Source organism: Phalangium opilio, unplaced genomic scaffold (genome assembly GCF_054372755.1).
Source record: "Phalangium opilio isolate 3A_F unplaced genomic scaffold, DU_Popi_V2 ptg000042l_1, whole genome shotgun sequence".
In the NCBI taxonomy this organism is placed as follows: Eukaryota; Metazoa; Arthropoda; class Arachnida; order Opiliones; family Phalangiidae; genus Phalangium; species Phalangium opilio.
In genome coordinates, this window is record NW_028324166.1 from 1,110,495 (window position 1) to 1,132,856 (window position 22,362).

General features: G+C 39.0%; 3 protein-coding genes across 8 annotated transcripts in view; 1 reads left to right on the top strand and 2 right to left on the bottom strand.

The window, feature by feature from the left end:
- LOC149678098 (monocarboxylate transporter 2-like) overlaps positions 1–22,362 on the bottom strand; it is a 46,705-nt gene that overhangs the window by 4,528 nt on the left and 19,815 nt on the right. Inside the window, exons 1-2 of one of the 4 annotated variants that reach the window (XM_089836113.1) lie at positions 840–1,657; positions 610–773 (exon numbers count right to left, since the gene is read on the bottom strand). The exons of 1 other annotated variant lie outside the window; for it this stretch is intronic. In XM_089836113.1, coding sequence (XP_089692239.1) covers positions 610–616 — 7 coding nt within the window. In that variant the 5' untranslated portion in view covers positions 617–773; positions 840–1,657. Of the gene's footprint in view, positions 1–609; positions 1,658–11,517; positions 11,635–22,362 lie in introns of those variants that run through there. 2 more of the 4 variants (XM_089836114.1, XM_089836116.1) reach the window with 2 other exon arrangements.
- Positions 1,788–4,488, bottom strand: LOC149678099 (sulfotransferase 1C2-like). Its single transcript, XM_089836117.1, has 3 exons — positions 3,999–4,488; positions 2,953–3,387; positions 1,788–2,465 (listed from the first exon to the last, which is right to left on the bottom strand). The coding sequence occupies exons 2-3, from the start codon at positions 3,375–3,377 to the stop codon at positions 1,919–1,921; spliced, it is 972 nt and encodes a 323-aa protein (XP_089692243.1). The 5' UTR covers positions 3,378–3,387; positions 3,999–4,488; the 3' UTR covers positions 1,788–1,918.
- Positions 5,042–22,362, top strand: part of LOC149678100 (ras-specific guanine nucleotide-releasing factor RalGPS1-like) — a 28,382-nt gene continuing 11,061 nt past the window's right edge. The window contains exons 1-15 of one of the 3 annotated variants that reach the window (XM_089836110.1): positions 5,042–5,180; positions 7,502–7,679; positions 8,237–8,404; positions 8,510–8,560; positions 8,656–8,739; positions 9,248–9,430; positions 11,398–11,671; positions 11,782–11,872; positions 12,985–13,458; positions 14,011–14,040; positions 14,170–14,291; positions 15,165–15,222; positions 16,757–17,039; positions 18,253–18,345; positions 18,416–18,619. In XM_089836110.1, coding sequence (XP_089692236.1) covers positions 7,623–7,679; positions 8,237–8,404; positions 8,510–8,560; positions 8,656–8,739; positions 9,248–9,430; positions 11,398–11,671; positions 11,782–11,872; positions 12,985–13,458; positions 14,011–14,040; positions 14,170–14,291; positions 15,165–15,222; positions 16,757–17,039; positions 18,253–18,345; positions 18,416–18,619 — 2,172 coding nt within the window. In that variant the 5' untranslated portion in view covers positions 5,042–5,180; positions 7,502–7,622. Of the gene's footprint in view, positions 5,185–7,501; positions 7,680–8,236; positions 8,405–8,509; positions 8,561–8,655; positions 8,740–9,247; positions 9,431–11,397; positions 11,672–11,781; positions 11,873–12,984; positions 13,459–14,010; positions 14,041–14,169; positions 14,292–15,164; positions 15,223–16,756; positions 17,040–18,252; positions 18,346–18,415; positions 18,620–22,362 lie in introns of all 3 variants that reach the window. The other 2 variants (XM_089836112.1, XM_089836111.1) reach the window with 2 other exon arrangements.

A 22,362-nucleotide genomic window follows, 5' to 3' on the forward strand; every position in this document is an offset into this window, starting at 1 on the left:
GTATGTTTAACTATGCGGATTGATCTTATAATTATTAAAATAATCGATAAAAAATTACTGAATTTTCCTTTCCACCCTCCCTTTGAAGACCCAAGACAAGTGGTACTAGGCCTACCACCAGAAGTATATAATACTTCTCTTCGAGAGAAGTGTATAACCACAAAGCGGGATAATTGTAACACAGATTCTTCCCAACATCATTTTACATTTGGAGTGCACAAGTTTACTAAACCGAATCACATACGCGATAAATAGTTCCCTCATCATTATTAGTCTATAAGCGCTTAACTATTTGCCAAGGCGCATGCGCTTGTGGATTTTTGTCCCGCGTCAAGACAATCAAGGTTTGTGGGTAGAATGATTGCTGAGGATTTAGTAAATACCAAACAGTTATAGAATTCACCCTGCACGATGCGATACCCATTTGAAGTTTGATGAGCAGAAAAGCAAACAAAAAGGGGGTGAGCCAGGGAAGAATTATGTTACAAAGTATTAAGAGGATACAGAGTGTCATCCTTCCTCTATTATCCCCTTCTGCTACCTTTAATTCTTAATTGGTTAAAGCGTTGCCAAGATAGTACATGTATTTAATGTTTCATTTAAAATTACCTGACATTGCTGATGATTGCCGCGATACAACCGGCTAGTTAAGGACTTGGTTTTCCGTTAAGAAACTACTGTTGAATGGTATCCTTTAACTATCTATACCTTGACTGTAAGACGGCAAGTTCGGAACCGTGCCAAAAAAATCTGAGGTTTTCGACTCTTTTGAACTTCCAAGGAATTATAAATCTTAAGTATCTTGGAAAGTAAGCAAATTTCCACTGAATAAACTATACCATTTTTTCGTCTTTAAGCAGCTTAGAGAGTACAATTCTTTATTTATCTTTCCGGCCTAACACCCCTTCCAAAGTATATAAGGAACAATGACAGCTGCCTTGAAAGTTTCTAACGACACGTCTGAAAAAAAAACGGTTCAACCGCACTACTTTCTATCCTATGGAATTTAATATTAGTATTCGTCCACTTCAGCTTCCTCCGTTATGCCAAGTTAGATTGTAAAGAGCTATAGAAATCAGGGCATTGTGGTTGGATGAGACGTTCCAAATTAATCCATTCATAAATTAAGAATAAATTGAAATGAATGATCTCGGTTGGTAATTGATTTTTCTCAAATGTTATTACGACTACGGGCATAGAGTAGACACGTGCAATTAGCGATCAGTGGCCTTGAATTGAACTGAACCTTGTACCGAGATGAAAATATCGGTTCGTAATGGTCCTCTATCCTGCTGGCTAAAAGCATTGGCATGAAGAGTTTGCTTCATTTTTGCTCAGGCCCTGTTTGTTGTAACCCCAAGTTTAAGGTATCGTTGGATAGGGGAGAAATAGGGCTATAACATACTCAAAGGACTTTCCCGTATCTTTTATAGAACCAGAGATACAAGGCACAGTGTTTAATAATTTTCGCGTTAATCCAATGGAGAGGACGTTTATGAATATTTTGCTCAATTACTCAGGCCCTGTTTGTTGTAACCCCAAGTTTAAGGTATCGTTGGATAGGGAAGGAATAGGGCTATGACATACTCAAAGGACTTCCCCCTATCTCTCATAGAACCAGAGTTACAAGGTGACATGTAAATAAGCCCATGTTAATCCTATGGAGAGAACATTACTTGGTCCCCAATTGTCATAACACCAAGTTTTTAGTATCGTTGGATAGGTAAGAAATTGGACTATAACATATCCGAAGGACTTCCCCGTATCTCTTATACTGTAGAACCAGATTTATAACAATTAAAAATATTTTATTTCATCAAATAAAAATTACATCATATTGTTGTTATCTTGACTCGAGCTACATTGTATCAGTTAGGACGAAGATTGCTTGCCTTCCTTCCGGAATTATTTGAATGGTCTAAAAGCATCCTTCCGCGACCCAAAACTCGTACATTTCAGTCCCATGTAACCTATTTTTAATTTCCTCGTCCAATCTTCGGTTCATTTCGGGCGTCAAGGTGACCTTACCATCTCCGACGACACCCTTCCTGACCAACCCGATCTTGCCCTTGTTATCTGCGACGGTGTTCTTTTTTAAACCTTCCATGAAGTACTTTAAACCTTTCGGTAAATCGCTCTCGTTAATCTCAGCGTCGGTGCAGTTATATCCGTATTTATTGTACATGGCGTCGATCAAGTCGCCCGTGTTGGCTTTCATGTATTCAAAGCCACTGTAATGTAATACGTCTTCTAGGAATTTTGGATCTTGTACTAAGTCAAAGTAGGGCGTGCCCAGGAATCGTGCGATTTGTAGGACGGTTCCTTTGTGGTCTTTCTTAATTTTTTCGTAGTACAGGAATAGTACGTTAGGATCGTTTCGGTGCTCGTACCAACCTAGAACGTGGTCGAAGAACTGGCCATATCCCATTTCACCGGTCATGAAAGCGTCGAACATCCGGTTGAACCTGTGAAATTAACTAGCCAGTAAATAAATTGCACTGAGCTTAGGGTAATAACAGAAGGGGGATAATAGAAGAACTGTAACACTCTGCATCCTCTTAATACTTCAGTTATGTAACGTGATTCTTCCCGGGCTCATGGCACCATTTTTGTTTTTGCTCTCCCGCTCATCAAACTTAATTAAGATGGGTAACTATGGCACCGTGTTAGGGTGAATTCTATAACTGCTGAAATGGTACTAAATCCCCAGCAATCAAGTAGGCACAAACCTTGATTGTCTTGACGTGGAGGGACAAAAACACACAAGCGCATGCATACGCCTTGGCAAATAGTTAAGCAGCGCTAATAGAGTAATGATGATAAGGGAACTATTTATCGCGTATGTGATTCGGTTTAGTAACCTTGTGCACTCCAAATGTAAAATGATGTTGGGAAGAATCATGTTACAATTAACCCTCCCGCTTAAAGTTACCAACGTAACCATGCACGTACCTTTCTGTTTGAATCCCATCTATGTCCTTGTTCAGAAAATGGTAAAGAGAGAGGAAACAGTCTTTTGGGTTCCTAACCACGTAGACGTATTTAGCGTCTGGATTCTTATGAATTGTGTCGTAATCCATGTGCGTCGTGAAGAACCTGGGTGCTTTTTGACGTTGCAAAGTTTCGGCACCCACTTGTTCCACAAAGGGGCAGGCGTACATCATTTTCAGACCATCGTCCAATGGTGTGGCGTTATTGCGTAGAAGTTCAATGATTTGCTTCACCCAGTTTGTGCCGCATTTTGGGTATGTGCAAAGCGCCACGTCACCCGCTTGCAGTTCCATGTCAATCGCTGATTGGATGGCTATACTTGAGAAGGTCGCCGGGAACTTTTTACCCTTGATGACGTGATAAGGTCGTGGTGGGTCTGATGACATGATTGTTTTCCTAACAAATAAGAAGCATTTTTATTATTTACTAGAAGCAAAGGCAGCCGACGCTGCTATTCTTTTTTCAGCCGCCATTTTAAAAGATGGCGGTAAATCGAACCCCAAAAGCTATATATCCCTGTCTATATGAGATATGGAACTAGTATACTAAATACTAGAGAAAACTGTTGAAACGCTCGGAAGTTATTTCATAATGAAGGTTTTTTTACATTTTCGGCCGCCATTTTTTAAGATGGCGGCAGATTGTAAAAATATTTCTTGGCATGCTCGTACAACTTTAGAGTAACATCTCTGCAAATTTTCAGCCTTCTAGGTAAAGCAGTTTGGCCTGGACCTTGATTATCAGTCATATGTGAAACCATAAACTTATATAACTTATTCTAGATTACGTATTTAAGGGGTCATCCCTAAAGCACCCCACAACTTGTTTAGAATGTCCCGTGTGTCAAAATTTCATAGAACATTTGCGACTCAAATAAGCCCACAAGGATCCCACAATAATTTGGTCCTACCAACATTTTTATTTTAAATTTACAGTCATTTAATTTAGCAGGTGCACTTATACATTTCAAGCCATTTATATAAAATTACATAATTAAATCCACTTACGTTACTGAAATGGTCTAATTAATAAAATACAAAACGTATAAAACAACACTGCCAGCGCCTTAGAAACAACGTATTCTATGAGAAGCTATAATAGAAACTAAGCGTACTTGTACTTTGTACTTAAAAACACGATATAAACAAATCCTTGATAAATAATTAGAATTTTCCTATACAAATGTAAGGGTACTCTGGGCGTGCGTGGGGTAGAGAAAACTGGTTTTTTTTTCATTCTATAAAATTTTAAGAAGCTAGGCGAAAATATTTTTCATAATTGATTTTATCTTTTGGCAATCAGCCCGATTCTCATTTCCCGGAATTTTTCAAATAGAGTTCAGTAACTTCAGTGCCTCCATCTGTAAATCGGAAATGAAACTATTTAGCGTGATCAAGTTGGCTGTGGAACGAGGGAACTGTCAAAAGTCGTCATGCAGACGACGGTAAAGAAATGTTGCAATCACGATATGTAATTTTTCAGAATTTCAAGTTTCCAATTTTAACCCGTGGTTTGGTTTTTTAACACACTTTCACACACAATTTTAGCAAATTTATTAGACAATTAATCATATGATCAAAAACGTTTCCTAAGATACAGTTAGCCAGCCATATGGTGTATTGAGTTATTAACTACCACTTGGGCTTACAGTTAGTTGTGTTTAACAGTGTTTTATATTATAAACTATAACTTGAGGAGTTTAAAACAGCTTTAAAACGTAAATTAACTCTTGAAACACGTTAAATATATCATTTATTCTTCCTTGAGTCCCTTGACCTTGATAGGAAATAATTGGCGGGTAGCGAGCAAGTTTGCCAGTTTATTTTCATTCTAATATAGCCTCCGGTTAATACTCAGTCCGGTGTCAAACTGGAAAGCGGCAGACGGCAGTCTATGATCCATTCATTGTAGGTCGCGCCAATGGTACGGATTTCCGACATCTGGGTATCGGAGTTTTGATAACAAATATTAAACAAAATGCTGTAACGCTAAGGGGGAAAAAATGGCTCGAAAACGCGTAAACGCGTTTGTATTGTGAATAATAATTCCAACCTTTGAGTCACATTGACGTAGTTCTTCGCAAATTTTTGAAGAGTCAGCTTTTTCCGAGCCTTTGCGACGTAAAAAGTCAAAAATATCTTTGTATTCTTTGTGAATTTGTCATTTTGGATAGAAATTTCGTCTTTATGGTGAGTAAGTTTGTTATTTCTAAAAATTGTTAGGCCTAACCTAACATTGGCTTTGTTTGTTTTGAGCATGCTTTGTCTAATATTTACGTATTTTAGCTATTTGTAATTGCCGATTTCCTTTAAATTTAAATGATACCCTAATGTTAATTAACTCGCGTTTAAGTTAATATTTTAAGTTTGAGGGGATCTATGCTAATTTAAGAACTAATTTGTTAGTAAGTCAAGTCTGTCTGTATTCAAGTGCTTCTTTGAAAGGTTTGTTTACATGTCGGCATATGCCCTTGGGGATCAAGATTTATTTATAAATTTGTGTATATTTACATAACTGGTATAAGAATAACATGACCCCCCTTTAGGATTCTTGAGGTTTAAGGTGAAGTTTTTATAGTTTGGTTAAGTTATGTAGGGTTGATTGGGTGGTCAGTTTGCTGTGTTCTTAACCAATAACCACGCACATTTTTGAATGTAAATGAACGTTTTTTGTGTTAAGTATGCTTTAATTAGTGAAAAACAATTAACAAAACTGTTTGTTTAGGAAATTGATGAGACTTTGGTTAGGTTTAGTTAGGTTACATTGTTTCTAGTTATCATATGGAAATTTGCTTAATAAAAAACATTATTAAACTGAACATTAATATAGAGTTAGTGTTTTTTTATTCGAAATGTGCGTGGTAATGTAATCAAAGTAAATGTTTAAGGAGGTTTGAGGTTGGTAGGAACGTACTGTCAGATTTGTCCAAAGAGATCTAGTAGTCTCTTTGATTTTTGGTACACAAAGAATGGCACCGCATCCTTCAAGGACCTTGATTTGTGGCATGCTTTACTGATTTTTTATGTATGGTCAATTGTATTTGTGAATTACCTTGTATCCTGCTGTCCAAGTTACGTAATGGTTTATTCTAATTTAAAAATTTGAGAAATCGGCCACTATTTCCAACTCTGGTGGCAATAACCTGTAGATGATAACATGTATTGCTGTTTGTAGGAATAGTGTATTATTGCCTCTATCATGGAAATATTTGCTCCTAATTGGCATTTGAAATCAAATATTTCCTATTTTTGTTTGGCAATTTATTTCAAATATTCAAAATTTATAATTAGCTATTTGTTTAATATATTTAAGATTTATAATTTATAATTGGCAATTTAATTCAAATATTTACAATTAATAATTGCCGATTTATTTAAGATGTTTACACTTCACTGACAATTGAAATAAAAATTACACTTGATTTAACCCATCAGATAACCACTTTTGATATTGAAACCATAAATTCGTACTTAATTGACACTTAAAATCATAAATTCACAGCTAATTGACACTTTAAACCATAAATTTGAACTTATTTGACACTTTAAACCATAAAATCACACCTAATTGACACTTAAACTCACAAATTCACGCTTGATTGACAATTAAAATCATAAATCCACACTTAAAATCATAAATTCACACTTTAAACCTTAAATTCACACTTAATTGACACTTTAAACCTTAAATTCACACTTAATTGACACTTAAAACCATAAATTCACACTTATTTGACACTTTAAACCATAAATTCACACTTATTTGACGCTTAAAACCATAAATTCACACTTAATTGACACTTGAAACGATAAATTCACACTTATTTGACACTTTAAACCATAAATTCACACTTAATTGACACTTGAAACGATAAATTCACACTTAAAACCATAAATTCACACTTAATTGACACTTGAAACGATAAATTCACACTTAAAACCATAAATTCACACTTAATTGACACTTGAAACGATAAATTCACACTTATTTGACACTTTAAACCATAAATTCACACTTAATTGACACTTGAAACGATAAATTCACACTTAAAACCATAAATTCACACTTAATTGACACTTGAAACGATAAATTCACACTTAAAACCATAAATTCACACTTAATTGACACTTGAACCGATAAATTCACACTTAAAACCATAAATTCACACTTAATTGACACTTAAAACCATAAATTCACACCTAATTGACACTTAAAACCATAAATTCACACTTAATTGACACTTAAAACCATAAATTCACACTTAATTGACACTTAAAACCTTAAATTCACACATTAATTGACACTTAAAACTATAAATTCACACTCAATTCACACTTAAAATAAAAAATTTCCATGTTTATTAAAATGAGGAATCCCATTTAACATAAAATTGTAAACATGGTGCGATTGAGGGGGGGGGGAGGGAAATGAGTCATATTCTTTTAATCTTATCAGGGAAAGTTAAGATTTGCAATCTCCTCCGTTTTAATTTAAAGTTTTTCCATTACAGATTTGAACCCGTTCATTCGTTCGTAAGTTGGAATTAAGCAGACGCTGTAATTAACATGACGCTTGATTGGAACTAAAGAAGAAGGAAAAGGGACTCCCTTAATTTGTTTAATTGGTAGAAGATGAAATACCGTGAGATGACTGAAGTAGCTCGTGCAGATATAGCCCGTTTAAGCCAGGTACAAAGAACATAATCTGAAAACCCAATTAATATTTGCTTCTTAGGGAGATTTCAAATTTGCAGTTTTGCGTTATTTTCTTGGGGAATTTCAAATTTGCAGTTTTGTCTTGTTTTTTCTTAGGGAATTTCAAATTTGCAGTTTTGTCTTGTTTTTTCTTAGGGAATTTCAAATTTGCAGTTATTTTCTTAAGGATTTTCAAATTTGCAGTTATTTTCTTAAGGATTTTCAAATTTGCAGTTATTTCCTTAGGGAATTTCATTTGCAATTTTGGTGTTTATTTTTCTTAGGAAATATCAAATTTGCAATTCGATGTCATTTTTCTTAGGAAATATCAAATTTGCAATTCGATGTCATTTTTCTTAGGAAATATCAAATTTGCAATTCGATGTTATTTTTCTTAGGGATTTTCAAATTTGCAGTTGTGTAATATTTTTCTTAGGGACTTACAAATTTGCAGTTTTGTATTATTTTTCTTAGGGACTTACAAATTTGCAGTTTTGTTATTTTTCTTAGGGAATTTTCAAATTTGCAATGTTGTTTTTTTTTCTTCTTAGGGAATTTCAAATTTGCAAACGAGGGCTTCAGTGGGGGAAAATCTGGGTGATTCTCACCACTTGGCCAGTGGGGGAGGGGGAGGCGGTGGAACGCCCATACTGACCAGTAACAAGGCCTACGATGCCGTCGTTTTTGACGTCCTCATGGTTAACCCTGAGGATTTTGCCGTAAGTAATCACATTTCAAAACTGACAAAATTGTTAAATATTTCAAAACGGGAAAATTGTTATATATATTTCAAAACGGGAAAAATGTTAATTAAATAATTTCAGAGCCAGTTAACCTTAATGGACATTAGTGTTTTTAAGAAAATAAAGTCTGAGGTTTGTACTGCATTATTCATTTTTCACTTTAGATTACTTTCAAATTGCATTTGGGCGCGGGATTTGTTTTAATTCATAATTGCGGTTCCTTGCAGGAGCTTAGTAATTGCCGGTGGAATCAGAAGGACAAAGCTGTTTCAGCTCAAAATGTTGTTGAGTTTACAAAGAGATTTAATTACGTAGGTTTTTAATTTTGCCTTTGTTCACTTTTAATTTCTGTTGTCGGTCTTTGATTATGTTTAATTACCATTATCCGACGTTGATTAAGTTTAATTACCATTGTCCGACGTTTATTAAGTTTAATTACCATTGTCCGACGTCTTATTAAGTTTAATTACCATTGTCCGACGTTTTATTACGTTTAATTACCATTGTCCGACGTCTTATTACGTTTAATTACCATTGTCCGACGTTTATTAAGTTTAATTACCATTGTCCGTCGTCGTTTACCTATAATTACCATTGCCCGACGTCCTATACCTATAATTACCATTGTCCGACGTCGACTACCCATAATTACCATTGTCCGACGTCGATTACCTTTAATTACCACTGTCCGACGTTTATTACCTATAATTACCATTGTCCGACGTCGAAAAGGTTTAATTACCATTGCCCGACGTCCTATTATAATTACCTATAAATACCATTGTCCATGGTCGTTGATGGCGTTTATATGTTATTCAGGTTAGTTTTTGGACGGTGCAACAAGTACTGAATGCTCAAACGCCAAAGTGTCGAGCCGATATTTTAGTACATTTTATCAAAATTGCCAAAAAACTTCACGAGCTAAACAACTTGCATTCTGAATTCGCCATCGTGTCCGCCTTACAGAGTGTCCCCGTCTTCAGGCTAGCCAAGACATGGGCGGTAAGAGTCCATCCTTTTTCTTTAGTCTTTTACCTGATTACCTAAAATTACCTGATAATGACATCACTTATACAGAGTTCATACAAACCTGGAAATCAGGGAAATAAATATTTGACAAAAACCTTGGGGAAATTTCGAATTTTTAGTAAAATTCAGGGAAATCAGGGAAATTTGCGTCAAACAGGGGCCGAGTAATTAAGCAAAATGTTCGTGAACATACCCCCCTCCATTGGATTAACATTACACTAAACTTTGGAGGCTCGTAACTCTGGTTCTACTAGACATAGGGGGATGTCCTTTGAGTATGTTATAGTCCAATTTATCCCCCATCCAATCATACTAAGAACATAGGGCTACGACAAACAGGGGCCGAGTAATTAAGTAAAATGTTTATAAACATACAACCCCCTCCATAGGATTAACATTACACTAAACTTTGGAGGCTCGTAACTCTATTTCTACTAGAGATACGGGGATGTCCTTTGAGTATGTTATAGTCCAATTTATCCCCCATCCAACCATACTAAAAACTTAGGGCTACGACAAACAGGGGCCGAGTAATTAAGCAAAATGTAAAGAAACAACCCCCTCCATAGGAATAGCATTAGACCCAACTTTGCAGGCTCGTAACTCTGTTTCTACTAGAGATACGGGGATGTCCTTCGAGTATGTTATAGTCTTATTTGTCCCCCATCCAACCATACTAAAACCTTAGGGCTACGACAAACAGGGGCCGAGTAATTAAGCAAAATGTTCGTGAACATACCCCCCTCCATAGGAATAGCATTAGACCCAACTTTGCAGGCCCATAACTCTGTTTCTACTAGAGATACGGGGATGTCCTTTGAGTATGTTATAGTCTTATTTGTCCCCCATCCAACCATACTAAAAACTTAGGGCTACGACAAACAGGGGCCGAGTAATTAAGCAAAATGTAAAGAAACAACCCCCTCCATAGGAATAGCATTAGACCCAACTTTGCAGGCTCGTAACTCTGTTTCTACTAGAGATACGGGGATGTCCTTCGAGTATGTTATAGTCTTATTTGTCCCCCATCCAACCATACTAAAACCTTAGGGCTACGACAAACAGGGGCCGAGTAATTAAGCAAAATGTTCGTGAACATACCCCCCTCCATAGGAATAGCATTAGACCCAACTTTGCAGGCCCATAACTCTGTTTCTACTAGAGATACGGGGATGTCCTTTGAGTATGTTATAGTCTTATTTGTCCCCCATCCAACCATACTAAAAACTTAGGGCTACGACAAACAGGGGCCGAGTAATTAAGCAAAATGTAAAGAAACAACCCCCTCCATAGGAATAGCATTAGACCCAACTTTGCAGGCTCGTAACTCTGTTTCTACTAGAGATACGGGGATGTCCTTCGAGTATGTTATAGTCTTATTTGTCCCCCATCCAACCATACTAAAAACGTAGGGTTGCGACAAACAGGGGCCGAGTAATTAAGCAAAATGTTCGTGAACATACCCCCCTCCATAGGAATAGCATTAGACCCAACTTTGCAGGCCCATAACTCTGTTTCTACTAGAGATACGGGGATGTCCTTTGAGTATGTTATAGTCTTATTTGTCCCCCATCCAACCATACTAAAACCTTAGGGCTACGACAAACAGGGGCCGAGTAATTAAGCAAAATGTAAAGAAACAACCCCCTCCATAGGAATAGCATTAGACCCAACTTTGCAGGCTCGTAACTCTGTTTCTACTAGAGATACGGGGATGTCCTTCGAGTATGTTATAGTCTTATTTGTCCCCCATCCAACCATACTAAAAACTTAGGGCTACGACAAACTGGGGCCGAGTAATTAAGCAAAACGTAAACAAACAAACCCCTCCATAGGAATAGCATTAGACTATACTTTGGAGGCTCGTAACTCTGCTTATAGCACGATATCAGTATACTATTTCATATCAGTTAGATCAATTGTAATTTTGGGGTTTACAGCAAGTGTCTAAAAAGGATCGTGGAACGTTGGAAAAGTTAGCGGAGTTATTTTCGGACAAGGATAATTTTATCAAACTTCGGGAATTTATGAGCAACGTGAAGTTGCCGTGTATTCCGTACTTGGGCCTTTACTTGACCGATCTGACCTATATTAGGTCCGCTCTACTGTCCACCACATCCTCTAATTTGTCGCTAAAGTTCGACAAGAGTTCCAGTAGCACGCAAATGAAGAATGTCCTGGAAACGATAAAGAATCTCCAAAAGTCCAACTATGGTATGTTAGTTCCTAAAGAATTAGTTAATTAGTAATTAGGCCTAGTTATAATTAATTAGTCTTATTGGTTAATGAATTATTATTATTATAATTTTGGTTGGTTGTTTTAGCCCTTGCAGTATTACCGCATGTTCAGTCCTATTTGCGATCAGTCAGATATATCGAGGAATTGCAGAAGTTTGTGGAAGAAGATAATTATAAGTGAGTTATCTCGTTTATTCTTCGTTTTTCCTTGGTTGGGTTCGGAATTTAAAATAGGCCAAATTAGGTCGGGGGTTGTAGAAATAGGTCTAAAAAGGGTCGGGGGTTGTAGAAATAGGTCTAAAAAGGGTCGGGGTTTTCATTAATGGGCCTAAAAAGGGTCGGGATTGTAGAAACGTGTCAAATAGGGTCGGGGATTTTGTTAATGTGTCAAAAAAGGTCGGAGAGTTACAAAGACGGTCAAAAAGGGTCGGGGAATTATGGAGACGGTCAAAAAGGGTCGGGGAATTATGGAGACGGTCAAAAATGGTCTGGGGAATTATGGAGATGGTCATAAAAGGGTCGGGGAATTATAAAGACGGTCAAAAAAGGTCGGGGAGTTACAAAGACGGTCATAAAATGGTCGGGGAATTACAAAGATGGTCATAAAATGGTCGGGGAATTACAAAGACGGTCATAAAATGGTCGGGGAGTTACAAAGACGGTCATAAAATGGTCGGGGAATTACAAAGATGGTCATAAAATGGTCGGGGAATTACAAAGACGGTCATAAAATGGTCGGGGTATTATAAAGACGGTCATAAAATGGTCGGGGTATTATAAAGATTGTCATAAAATGGTCGGGGAATTATAAAGACGATCAAAATAGGTCGGGGAATTATGAAATGAGTCATAATAGGTCGGGGATTTTAAAGCCGGTCAAAAAGGGTCGGTGGATATTAAAGACGGTCAAAAAGGGTCGGTGGATTTTAAAGACGGTCAAAAAGGGTCGGTGGATTTTAAAGACGGTCAAAAAGGGTCGGTGGATTTTAAAGACGGTCAAAAAGGGTCGGTGGATTTTAAAGACGGTCAAAAAGGGTCGGTGGATTTTAAAGACGGTCAAAAAGGGTCGGTGGATTTTAAAGACGGTCAAAAAGGGTCGGTGGATTTTAAAGACGGTCAAAAAGGGTCGGTGGATTTTAAAGACGGTCAAAAAGGGTCGGTGGATTTTAAAGACGGTCAAAAAGGGTCGGTGGATTTTAAAGACGGTCAAAAAGGGTCGGGGAATTATGGGAAAAATACTTAGCTCTTCTTCCACTATATTTTTCTTGTTATTATCTTTGCCCCCGTAGACGCTCACTTAAACTGGAGCCTCCGACAGCTCAATCGGACTTGGGTCGCTCCAGAGACGATCTCTCGACGGTTCACCCATCGGTTGTGGCTAATATCCAACTTCAAGGTCCCGGTTGCAGTCAAACGGTGGGCGGAGGACGACACAAGAAGACTAGTCTCCAATACAGCGGGACACACCCGGCCGCGACGCATTTTCAAAACTGCTACCATCACAGTTCGTCCAACGCTCTCTTGTCCGTTCCCGCCGCCGCCGCCCAACAGTCTTCTAGTTGTTCGTCCAGCAGCTCGTCCGTTAGTTCCTGCGTGGCGCCCGGTTCCTCCGCCACTTTGCCGGCTAACATACCTCTTCAAAGTGCCGCCGCCGCCGCTGGTGGGAGCTATGGCGCGCATAATACGACTTATCCGGCTGGAAGCGGCGCGGCTGGACCCAAGTTTGTGCCTGGACATCGGAAGTCGAGGAGTTTAGGTACCAAGTAAGTGTACATTTATTTCATATGGGTTAATGGGAGGAATAATGGGGTTAAAGAAGTTAATCGTGTTCGGTTGCTTTAAAACAAGGCTAATAACATTCGTGAACGTTTTAAATTAAAATTGCAACAATTGTAACACTGCATACTATTGTTACATATAAAATATCCTATCAAACCGGAAAAGCCCGACAAAAAGCCGAGAATAGCCCGACAAACCCCGGGAATAGCCCAATAAAACCCGGGAATAGCCCGACAAAACCCGGGAATAGCCCGACAAACCCCGGGAATATCCCGACAAAACCCGGGAATAGCCCGACAAAAACCCGGGAATAGCCCGACAAAATCCGGGAATAGCCCGACAAAACCCGGGAATAGCCCGACAAAACCCGGGAATAGCCCGACAAAAACCCGGGAATAGCCCGACAAAACCCGGGAATAGTCCGACAAAACCCGGGAATAGCCCGACAAAACCCGGGAATAGTCCGACAAATACCCAATAAAACCCTGCCTCTTTGAGTTGGACTATATGCTAATTTACGGAACTTTGCTTTTCAGTATATTCACCTCATGTCCACAATCATCTCAGTAAGTAATCTTTATTTTTCTAAATCCTGAATAATGTAATCATCCTCAAATTACCAATAACTTCGTTCCCCTTATAAGTAACACTTGATCCAAAGTCTATTAAAATTAATTTCGATTAATTTGGGTCAGGTGCTCCTCCAGCGTTTATCGAGGTAGACATTTACTAGACGATAGTGTTTTAGAAGACGACTCGTTCCCTCCAAGGCCTTCATCAGTCATTGACAGAAAGTCTTCAATCTCATCATCAGGAGGTCAGTAACATTTTTGGCCCACTATTCCAACTTAGGGAGGGAGTGTTCCATTTTTGGGCCGACTGTTTCAAGTTAGAGAGGGGTGTTCCATTTTTGGGCCGACTGTTCCAAATTAAGGGTGGGTGTTCCATTTTTGGCCCGACTGTTCCAAATTAAGGAGCTAGTGTTCCATTTTTGGGCCGACTGTTCCAAATTAAGGGTGGGTGTTCCATGTTTGGTCCGACTGTTCCAAATTAAGGGTGGGTGTTCCATTTTTGGGCCGACTGTTCCAAATTAAGGGTGGGTGTAGATTTTTGAGACGACTGTTCCAAATTAGGGGGCTAGTGTTCCATTTTTGGGCCGACTGTTCCAAATTAAGGGTGGGTGTTCCATTTTTGGGCCGACTGTTCCAAATTAAGGGTGGGTGTTCCATTTTTGGGCCGACTGTTCCAAATTAAGGGTGGGTGTTCCATTTTTGGGCCGACTGTTCCAAATTAAGGGTGGGTGTTCCATTTTTGGGCCGACTGTTCCAAATTAAGGGTGGGTGTTCCATTTTTGGGCCGACTGTTCCAAATTAAGGGTGGGTGTTCCATTTTTGGGCCGACTGTTCCAAATTAAGGGTGGGTGTTCCATTTTTGGGCCGACTGTTCCAAATTAGGGAGCTAGTGTTCCATTTTTTGGGCCGACTGTTCCGAGATAGGGAGGGATGTTCCATTTTTTTTGTGCCGACTGTTCCAAATTAAGGTGGACTGTTTCAAATTAAAATAGGGTGTTCCACTTTGGGGCCAACTGTTCCAAGTTAGGGTTGTCATCTAGCTTTTTAAGGCCCATTTTGCTGGAAACTTTACGATTTTACCAAAATACTGACCATAGTATTTCTCTTTTGCATTTTAGAAACGAATAATGGACTCGATTTAGGGTCGGACGAAATATTTCTTCCATTGAAACACTGGTGAGTACCAAAGTTCTTTTCTCATTAATAAAATATTAAAATGGGTACAATTTAATTAAGGGCTCTCGCTTGCTTTGCCTCCCAATTTGCTTTAATTTAATTTAATTTAATTCTAATTTTAATTTTAATTAATTTAAATACTTCTTTAATCTAATTATTTTTTGTTTTGAAGGCTGTTCATTCTTTATGGGTTTTCATTCTCTATTTTCTTATCATTTATGAAAAAGCGACGCGCAAGGTTTATTTTTTAAAATTAAATGTTTATTTTCTCGGCAACGACAAAGTTTGAGAGTTTATGCTTGTGTGAATGAGACTTTGCTAGCTCGTAATACGCGTGCGCGGGGGATGGATAACGGCAGTAGGCAACGCCATCTAGGTGCGCCTGCGGAATTTACGGGGATATTGCATTTTAAACGCAGTCTTAATACTTAAATCTAAGCGCGATATCCGAGTCTGAATTTTGAATTTGGGCGCGAAGAAATTATTGCCCGACTTTGCTAGCTCAGTCTGCAATGTTCATGGGTCACGTGAAAATGCGAGGCCAATTGGCGAGCGCCATCTATGTGCGGCCCCGTAATATCGTTTAATTTAGGCGCGTTAAGTACGTCTTGTAACCCTAGATACCCAGAATGCTCGGCCTCTAATTATAAAGAAATATAGTCGAAATTGAACCCCTCAGACAGGCCTAATAGCTTTGGGCTTTGATTGGCGGCCATATTTTAAAATGGCGTCTGGGAAACTAAGAAAAAGCGTCCCGAAGGGCAAAGCCGGGTGCCCTGTAACCTTAAATACCAAGAATGGTTGGCCCGTGATTATAGAGAGACACTGTTGAAATCGAACCCTTCTGATAGACCTTTTAGCTTTTGGGCTTTGATTGGCGGCCATTTTAAAATGGCGGCCCTGAAACTAAGAAAAAGCGTCCCGACGGGCAACGCCGGGTGCCCTGTAACCCTAAATACTAAGAAAGGTTGGCATCTGATTATAGAGAGACACTGTTGATATCGAACCCTTCAGACAGGCCTAATAGCTTTTGGGCTTTGATTGGCGGCCATATTTTAAAATGGCGTCTGGGAAAATAACAAAAAGCATCCCTACAGGCAACGCCGGGTGCCCTGTAACCTTAAATACCAAGAATGGTTGGCCAATGATTATAGAGAGACACTGTTAAAATTGAACCCTTCAGACAGGCCTAATAGCTTTTGGGCTATGATTGGCGGCCATATTTTTAAATGGCGTCCGTGAAACTAAGAAAAAGCGTCCCGACGGGCAATTTCCTTGCTGCTAGTATCCTTATTTTTCTTGTGTGTTATGGGCTTTGAATGATTAATGCGAATGCTTGTTGTTATGTCAGACAACATTTTAATTTCTACTTAATCTTATTTAAAATTTCATCTTAATCTTAATTCAAATTAACATTTTAATTACTTTAAATTACATTTTAACGTTAACAATGGTGGTTAATGTGGTATTATAATGTTGTCTGATTTGAGTACGAATGTGTTTTCTGGGCCGTTTTTGGTCGCCCGTTTTGTAGGCGTCTCTTTCAATTTGACGGTTTTTTAAATTGCGTTCCGACCAATCACGCTCTGTTCTTTCGACGTCTCAATCGATGGGGAATTTACGGCTGCTATTCTTGTTACCGTTACGCCTTGGAACTGTTCAGCGGGTCCGAGGAGCTTCACCTGCCCTCGCCTACTTCGCCCAATACCTGCTCGCCACTCGGACCTCTTATGTTGAACGAAGAGAATTCCGCCTCCTTCACCAATCAAGGTTGCGTTAAACGCAAGACTGTTCTCAAGGAAGGCAGGAAACCCGCCGTAAGTACTTCATACTTGATTAAGTACTTGTGTAATTGTTGGACACGATTGAGAGAGGGGGGGGGGCAAAAAACGTCAGGTAAAACTTGGGGATTTTAGGCCAAAAAAGGTCAGGTCATACTTCGGGATTTTAAAAATAGGCCAAAAAAGGTCGGGTACAACTTTGGGATTTAAAAAATAGGCCTAAAAAGGTCGGGTACAACTTTGGGATTTAAAAAATAGGCCTAAAAAGGTCGGGTACAACTTTGGGATTTAAAAAATAGGCCAAAAAAGGTCGGGTACAACTTTGGGATTTAAAAAATAGGCCAACAAAGGTCGGGTACAACTTTGGGATTTAAAAAATAGGCCTAAAAAGGTCGGGTAAAACTTTGGGATTTAAAAAATAGGCCTAAAAAGGTCGGGTGAAACTTTGGTATTTTAAAAATAGGCCAAAAAAACGTCTGGTAAAACTTTGGGATTTAAAAATAGGCCAAAAAAACGTCGGGTAATACTTCGGGATTTTAAAAATAGGCCAAAAAAACGTCTGGTAAAGCTTCGGGATTTTAAAAATAGGCCAAAATAAGGTCGGGTAATACTTCGGGATTTTAAAAATAGGCCAAAAAAACGTCGGGTAAAACTTCGGGATTTTAAGAATAGGCCAAAAAAGGTCGGGTAAAGCTTTGGGATTTTAAAAATAGGCCATAAATGTCTGGTAAAACTTTGGGATTTTAAAAATAGGTCAAAAATGTCGGGTAAAACTTTGGGATTTTAAAAATAGGCCAAAAAAAGGTCGGGTAATACTTCGGGATTTAAAAATAGGCCAAAAAAAGGTCGGGTAAAACTTTGGGATTTTAAAAATAGGCCAAAAAAAGAGGTCGGGTAAAACTTTGGGATTTTAAAAATAGGCCAAAAAAAGGTCGGGTAAAACTTCGGGATTTAAAAATAGGCCAAAAAAAGGTCGGGTAATACTTCGGGATTTAAAAATAGGCCAAAAAAAAGGTCGGGTAAAACTTTGGGATTTTAAAAATAGGCCAAAAAAAAAGGTCGGGTAAAACTTTGGGATTTTAAAAATAGGCCAAAAAAAAAGGTCGGGTAAAACTTTGGGATTTTAAAAATAGGCCAAAAATGTCAGGTAAAACTTTGGGATTTTAAAAATAGGCCCAAAATGTCGGGTTAAACTTTGGGATTTTAAAAATAGGCCCAAAATTTGAATGTGTAACTTGAAATGATTTAGGTATCTTCGTGGATGAGGTATTGGATCGCTCTTTGGGACACAACCCTAGTCTATTATCAACCCAAATCCCTAAGAGGTCACGAAAGATCTGACGTAAGAATTAATTAGCGATTCAAGCCAAATTAATTAGGCTAATTACGGGACGTCTTTGGGTATGGCACAGTTCAAAAGAACGCCTTTCAAGATGACCTCTATTGTTGGTTGGATGGTTTTGAAAACGGATTCCGGTGACCCGTCGCAACCCGATGTTTTCCAACTGACGGACCCCTCCAAAGGGAATGTTTATAAATTCAGGGCTGGAACCTACGCCAAGGCCACAGAGTGGTGCGCTAAACTCGCTGAAGCAGCCAGAACGGGACAAGAAAAAGTAGGCCCTCTTCTTTGTTGTTTTGACTTATTTTTATTTGCATGACGGGGTTTAGTATTTATCGGGTTGTTGGTGTGCCAAGAAGTCGGGGATTTTTTGAAAGTGGACCTTAAATGTCATGGGAAGTCGGGGAATTTTTAAAATGGGCCTTAAATATCGTGAGAAGTTGGGTTTTTTTTAACTGGGCCTTAAATGTCGTGGGGAGTAGGGGATTTTTGAAAATGGGCCTTAAATGTCATGGGGAGTAGGGGATTTTTGAAAATGGGCGTTAAATGTCAAGGGAAGTCGGGGAATTTTGAAAATGGGCCTTAAATAACATGGGACGTCGGGGATTTTTTGAGAATGGGCCTTAAATATTACTGGAAGTTGGGGTTTTTTGAGAATGGGCCTTAAATAACATGGGACGTCGGGGATTTTTTGAGAATGGGCCTTAAATATTACTGGAAGTTGGGATTTTTTGAAAATGGGCCTTAAAAGTCACGGGAAGTCGGGGATTTTTCGAAAATGGGCCTTAAAAGTCACGGGAAGTCGGGGATTTTTTGAAAATGGGCCTTAAAAGTCACTGGAAGTCGGGGTTTTTTGGAAAAAGGGCCTTAAAATTCACGGGAAGTCGGGGGGTTTTTGAAAATGGGCCTTAAATATCACTGGAAGTCGAGGATTTTTGAAAATGGGCCTTAAATGTCGTGGGGAGTAGGGTATTTTTGAAAATGGGCCTTAAATGTCGTGGGGAGTAATTAAATGTCACTGGAAGTCGGGGGTTTTTGGAAATGGGCCTTAAATGTAGTGGGGAATAGGGAATTTTTGGAAATGGGCCTTAAATGTCACTGGAAGTTGCAGGTTTTTGAAAACGGGCCTTAAGAGTAGTGGGGAGTAGGGGATTTTTGGAAATGAGCCTTAAATGTCACTGGAAGTTGCAGGTTTTTGAAAACGGGCCTTAAGAGTAGTGGGGAGTAGGCGATTTTTGGAAATGAGCCTTAAATGTCACTGGAAAGTTGGGGATTTTTGGAAATGGGCCTTAAATGTCACTGGAAGTTGGGTGTTTTTAAAATGGGCCTTAAATGTCACTGGAAGTTGGGTGTTTTTTAAAATGGGCCTTGAATGTCACTGGAAGTTGGGTTTTTTTTTAAATGGGCCTTAAATGTCACTGGAAGTTGGGTTTTTTTTTTAAATGGGCCTTAAATGTCACTGGAAGTTGGGTGTTTTTTAAAATGGGCCTTAAATAACATGGGACGTCGGGGATTTTTTGAGAATGGGCCTTAAATATTACTGGAAGTTGGGGTTTTTTGAGAATGGGCCTTAAATAACATGGGACGTCGGGGATTTTTTGAGAATGGGCCTTAAATATTACTGGAAGTTGGGATTTTTTGAAAATGGGCCTTAAAAGTCACGGGAAGTCGGGGATTTTTCGAAAATGGGCCTTAAAAGTCACGGGAAGTCGGGGATTTTTCGAAAATGGGCCTTAAAAGTCACGGGAAGTCGGGGATTTTTTGAAAATGGGCCTTAAAAGTCACTGGAAGTCGGGGTTTTTTGGAAAAAGGGCCTTAAAATTCACGGGAAGTCGGGGGGTTTTTGAAAATGGGCCTTAAATATCACTGGAAGTCGGGAATTTTTGAAAATGGGCCTTAAATGTCGTGGGGAGTAGGGGATTTTTGAAAATGGGCCTTAAATGTCGTGGGGAGTAATTAAATGTCACTGGAAGTCGGGGGTTTTTGGAAATGGGCCTTAAATGTAGTGGGGAATAGGGAATTTTTGGAAATGGGCCTTAAATGTCACTGGAAGTTGCAGGTTTTTGAAAACGGGCCTTAAGAGTAGTGGGGAGTAGGGGATTTTTGGAAATGAGCCTTAAATGTCACTGGAAGTTGCAGGTTTTTGAAAACGGGCCTTAAGAGTAGTGGGGAGTAGGCGATTTTTGGAAATGAGCCTTAAATGTCACTGGAAAGTTGGGGATTTTTGGAAATGGGCCTTAAATGTCACTGGAAAGTTGGGTGTTTTTTAAAATGGGCCTTAAATGTCACTGGAAGTTGGGTGTTTTTAAAATGGGCCTTAAATGTCACTGGAAGTTGGGTGTTTTTAAAATGGGCCTTAAATGTCACTGGAAGTTGGGTGTTTTTTAAAATGGGCCTTGAATGTCACTGGAAGTTGGGTTTTTTTTTAAATGGGCCTTAAATGTCACTGGAAGTTGGGTTTTTTTTTTAAATGGGCCTTAAATGTCACTGGAAGTTGGGTGTTTTTTAAAATGGGCCTTAAATGTCACTGGAAGTTCGGTGGTTTTCGAAATTGGGCCTTAACTTTCAAGGGGAGTCGGAGATTTTTGAAAATGGACCGTAAATGTCACTGGAAGTCAGGGAACGTTTGAAAATGGGCCTTAAATGTCATGGGAAGTCGGGAACGTTTGAAAATGGGACTTAAATATCATGGGAAGTCGGGAAATGTTTGAAAATGGGCCTTAAATATCATGGGAAGTCGGGAATTTATGAAAATGGGCCTTAAATATCGTGAGAAGTTGGGTTTTTTTTAACTGGGCCTTAAATGTCGTGGGGAGTAGGGGATTTTTGAAAATGGGCCTTAAATGTCATGGGGAGTAGGGGATTTTTGAAAATGGGCGTTAAATGTCAAGGGAAGTCGGGGAATTTTGAAAATGGGCCTTAAATAACATGGGACGTCGGGGATTTTTTGAGAATGGGCCTTAAATATTACTGGAAGTTGGGGTTTTTTGAGAATGGGCCTTAAATAACATGGGACGTCGGGGATTTTTTGAGAATGGGCCTTAAATATTACTGGAAGTTGGGATTTTTTGAAAATGGGCCTTAAAAGTCACGGGAAGTCGGGGATTTTTCGAAAATGGGCCTTAAAAGTCACGGGAAGTCGGGGATTTTTTGAAAATGGGCCTTAAAAGTCACTGGAAGTCGGGGTTTTTTGGAAAAAGGGCCTTAAAATTCACGGGAAGTCGGGGGGTTTTTGAAAATGGGCCTTAAATATCACTGGAAGTCGGGAATTTTTGAAAATGGGCCTTAAATGTCGTGGGGAGTAGGGGATTTTTGAAAATGGGCCTTAAATGTCGTGGGGAGTAATTAAATGTCACTGGAAGTCGGGGGTTTTTGGAAATGGGCCTTAAATGTAGTGGGGAATAGGGAATTTTTGGAAATGGGCCTTAAATGTCACTGGAAGTTGCAGGTTTTTGAAAACGGGCCTTAAGAGTAGTGGGGAGTAGGGGATTTTTGGAAATGAGCCTTAAATGTCACTGGAAGTTGCAGGTTTTTGAAAACGGGCCTTAAGAGTAGTGGGGAGTAGGCGATTTTTGGAAATGAGCCTTAAATGTCACTGGAAAGTTGGGGATTTTTGGAAATGGGCCTTAAATGTCACTGGAAAGTTGGGTGTTTTTTAAAATGGGCCTTAAATGTCACTGGAAGTTGGGTGTTTTTAAAATGGGCCTTAAATGTCACTGGAAGTTGGGTGTTTTTAAAATGGGCCTTAAATGTCACTGGAAGTTGGGTGTTTTTTAAAATGGGCCTTGAATGTCACTGGAAGTTGGGTTTTTTTTAAATGGGCCTTAAATGTCACTGGAAGTTGGGTTTTTTTTTTAAATGGGCCTTAAATGTCACTGGAAGTTGGGTGTTTTTTAAAATGGGCCTTAAATGTCACTGGAAGTTCGGTGGTTTTCGAAATTGGGCCTTAACTTTCAAGGGGAGTCGGAGATTTTTGAAAATGGACCGTAAATGTCACTGGAAGTCAGGGAACGTTTG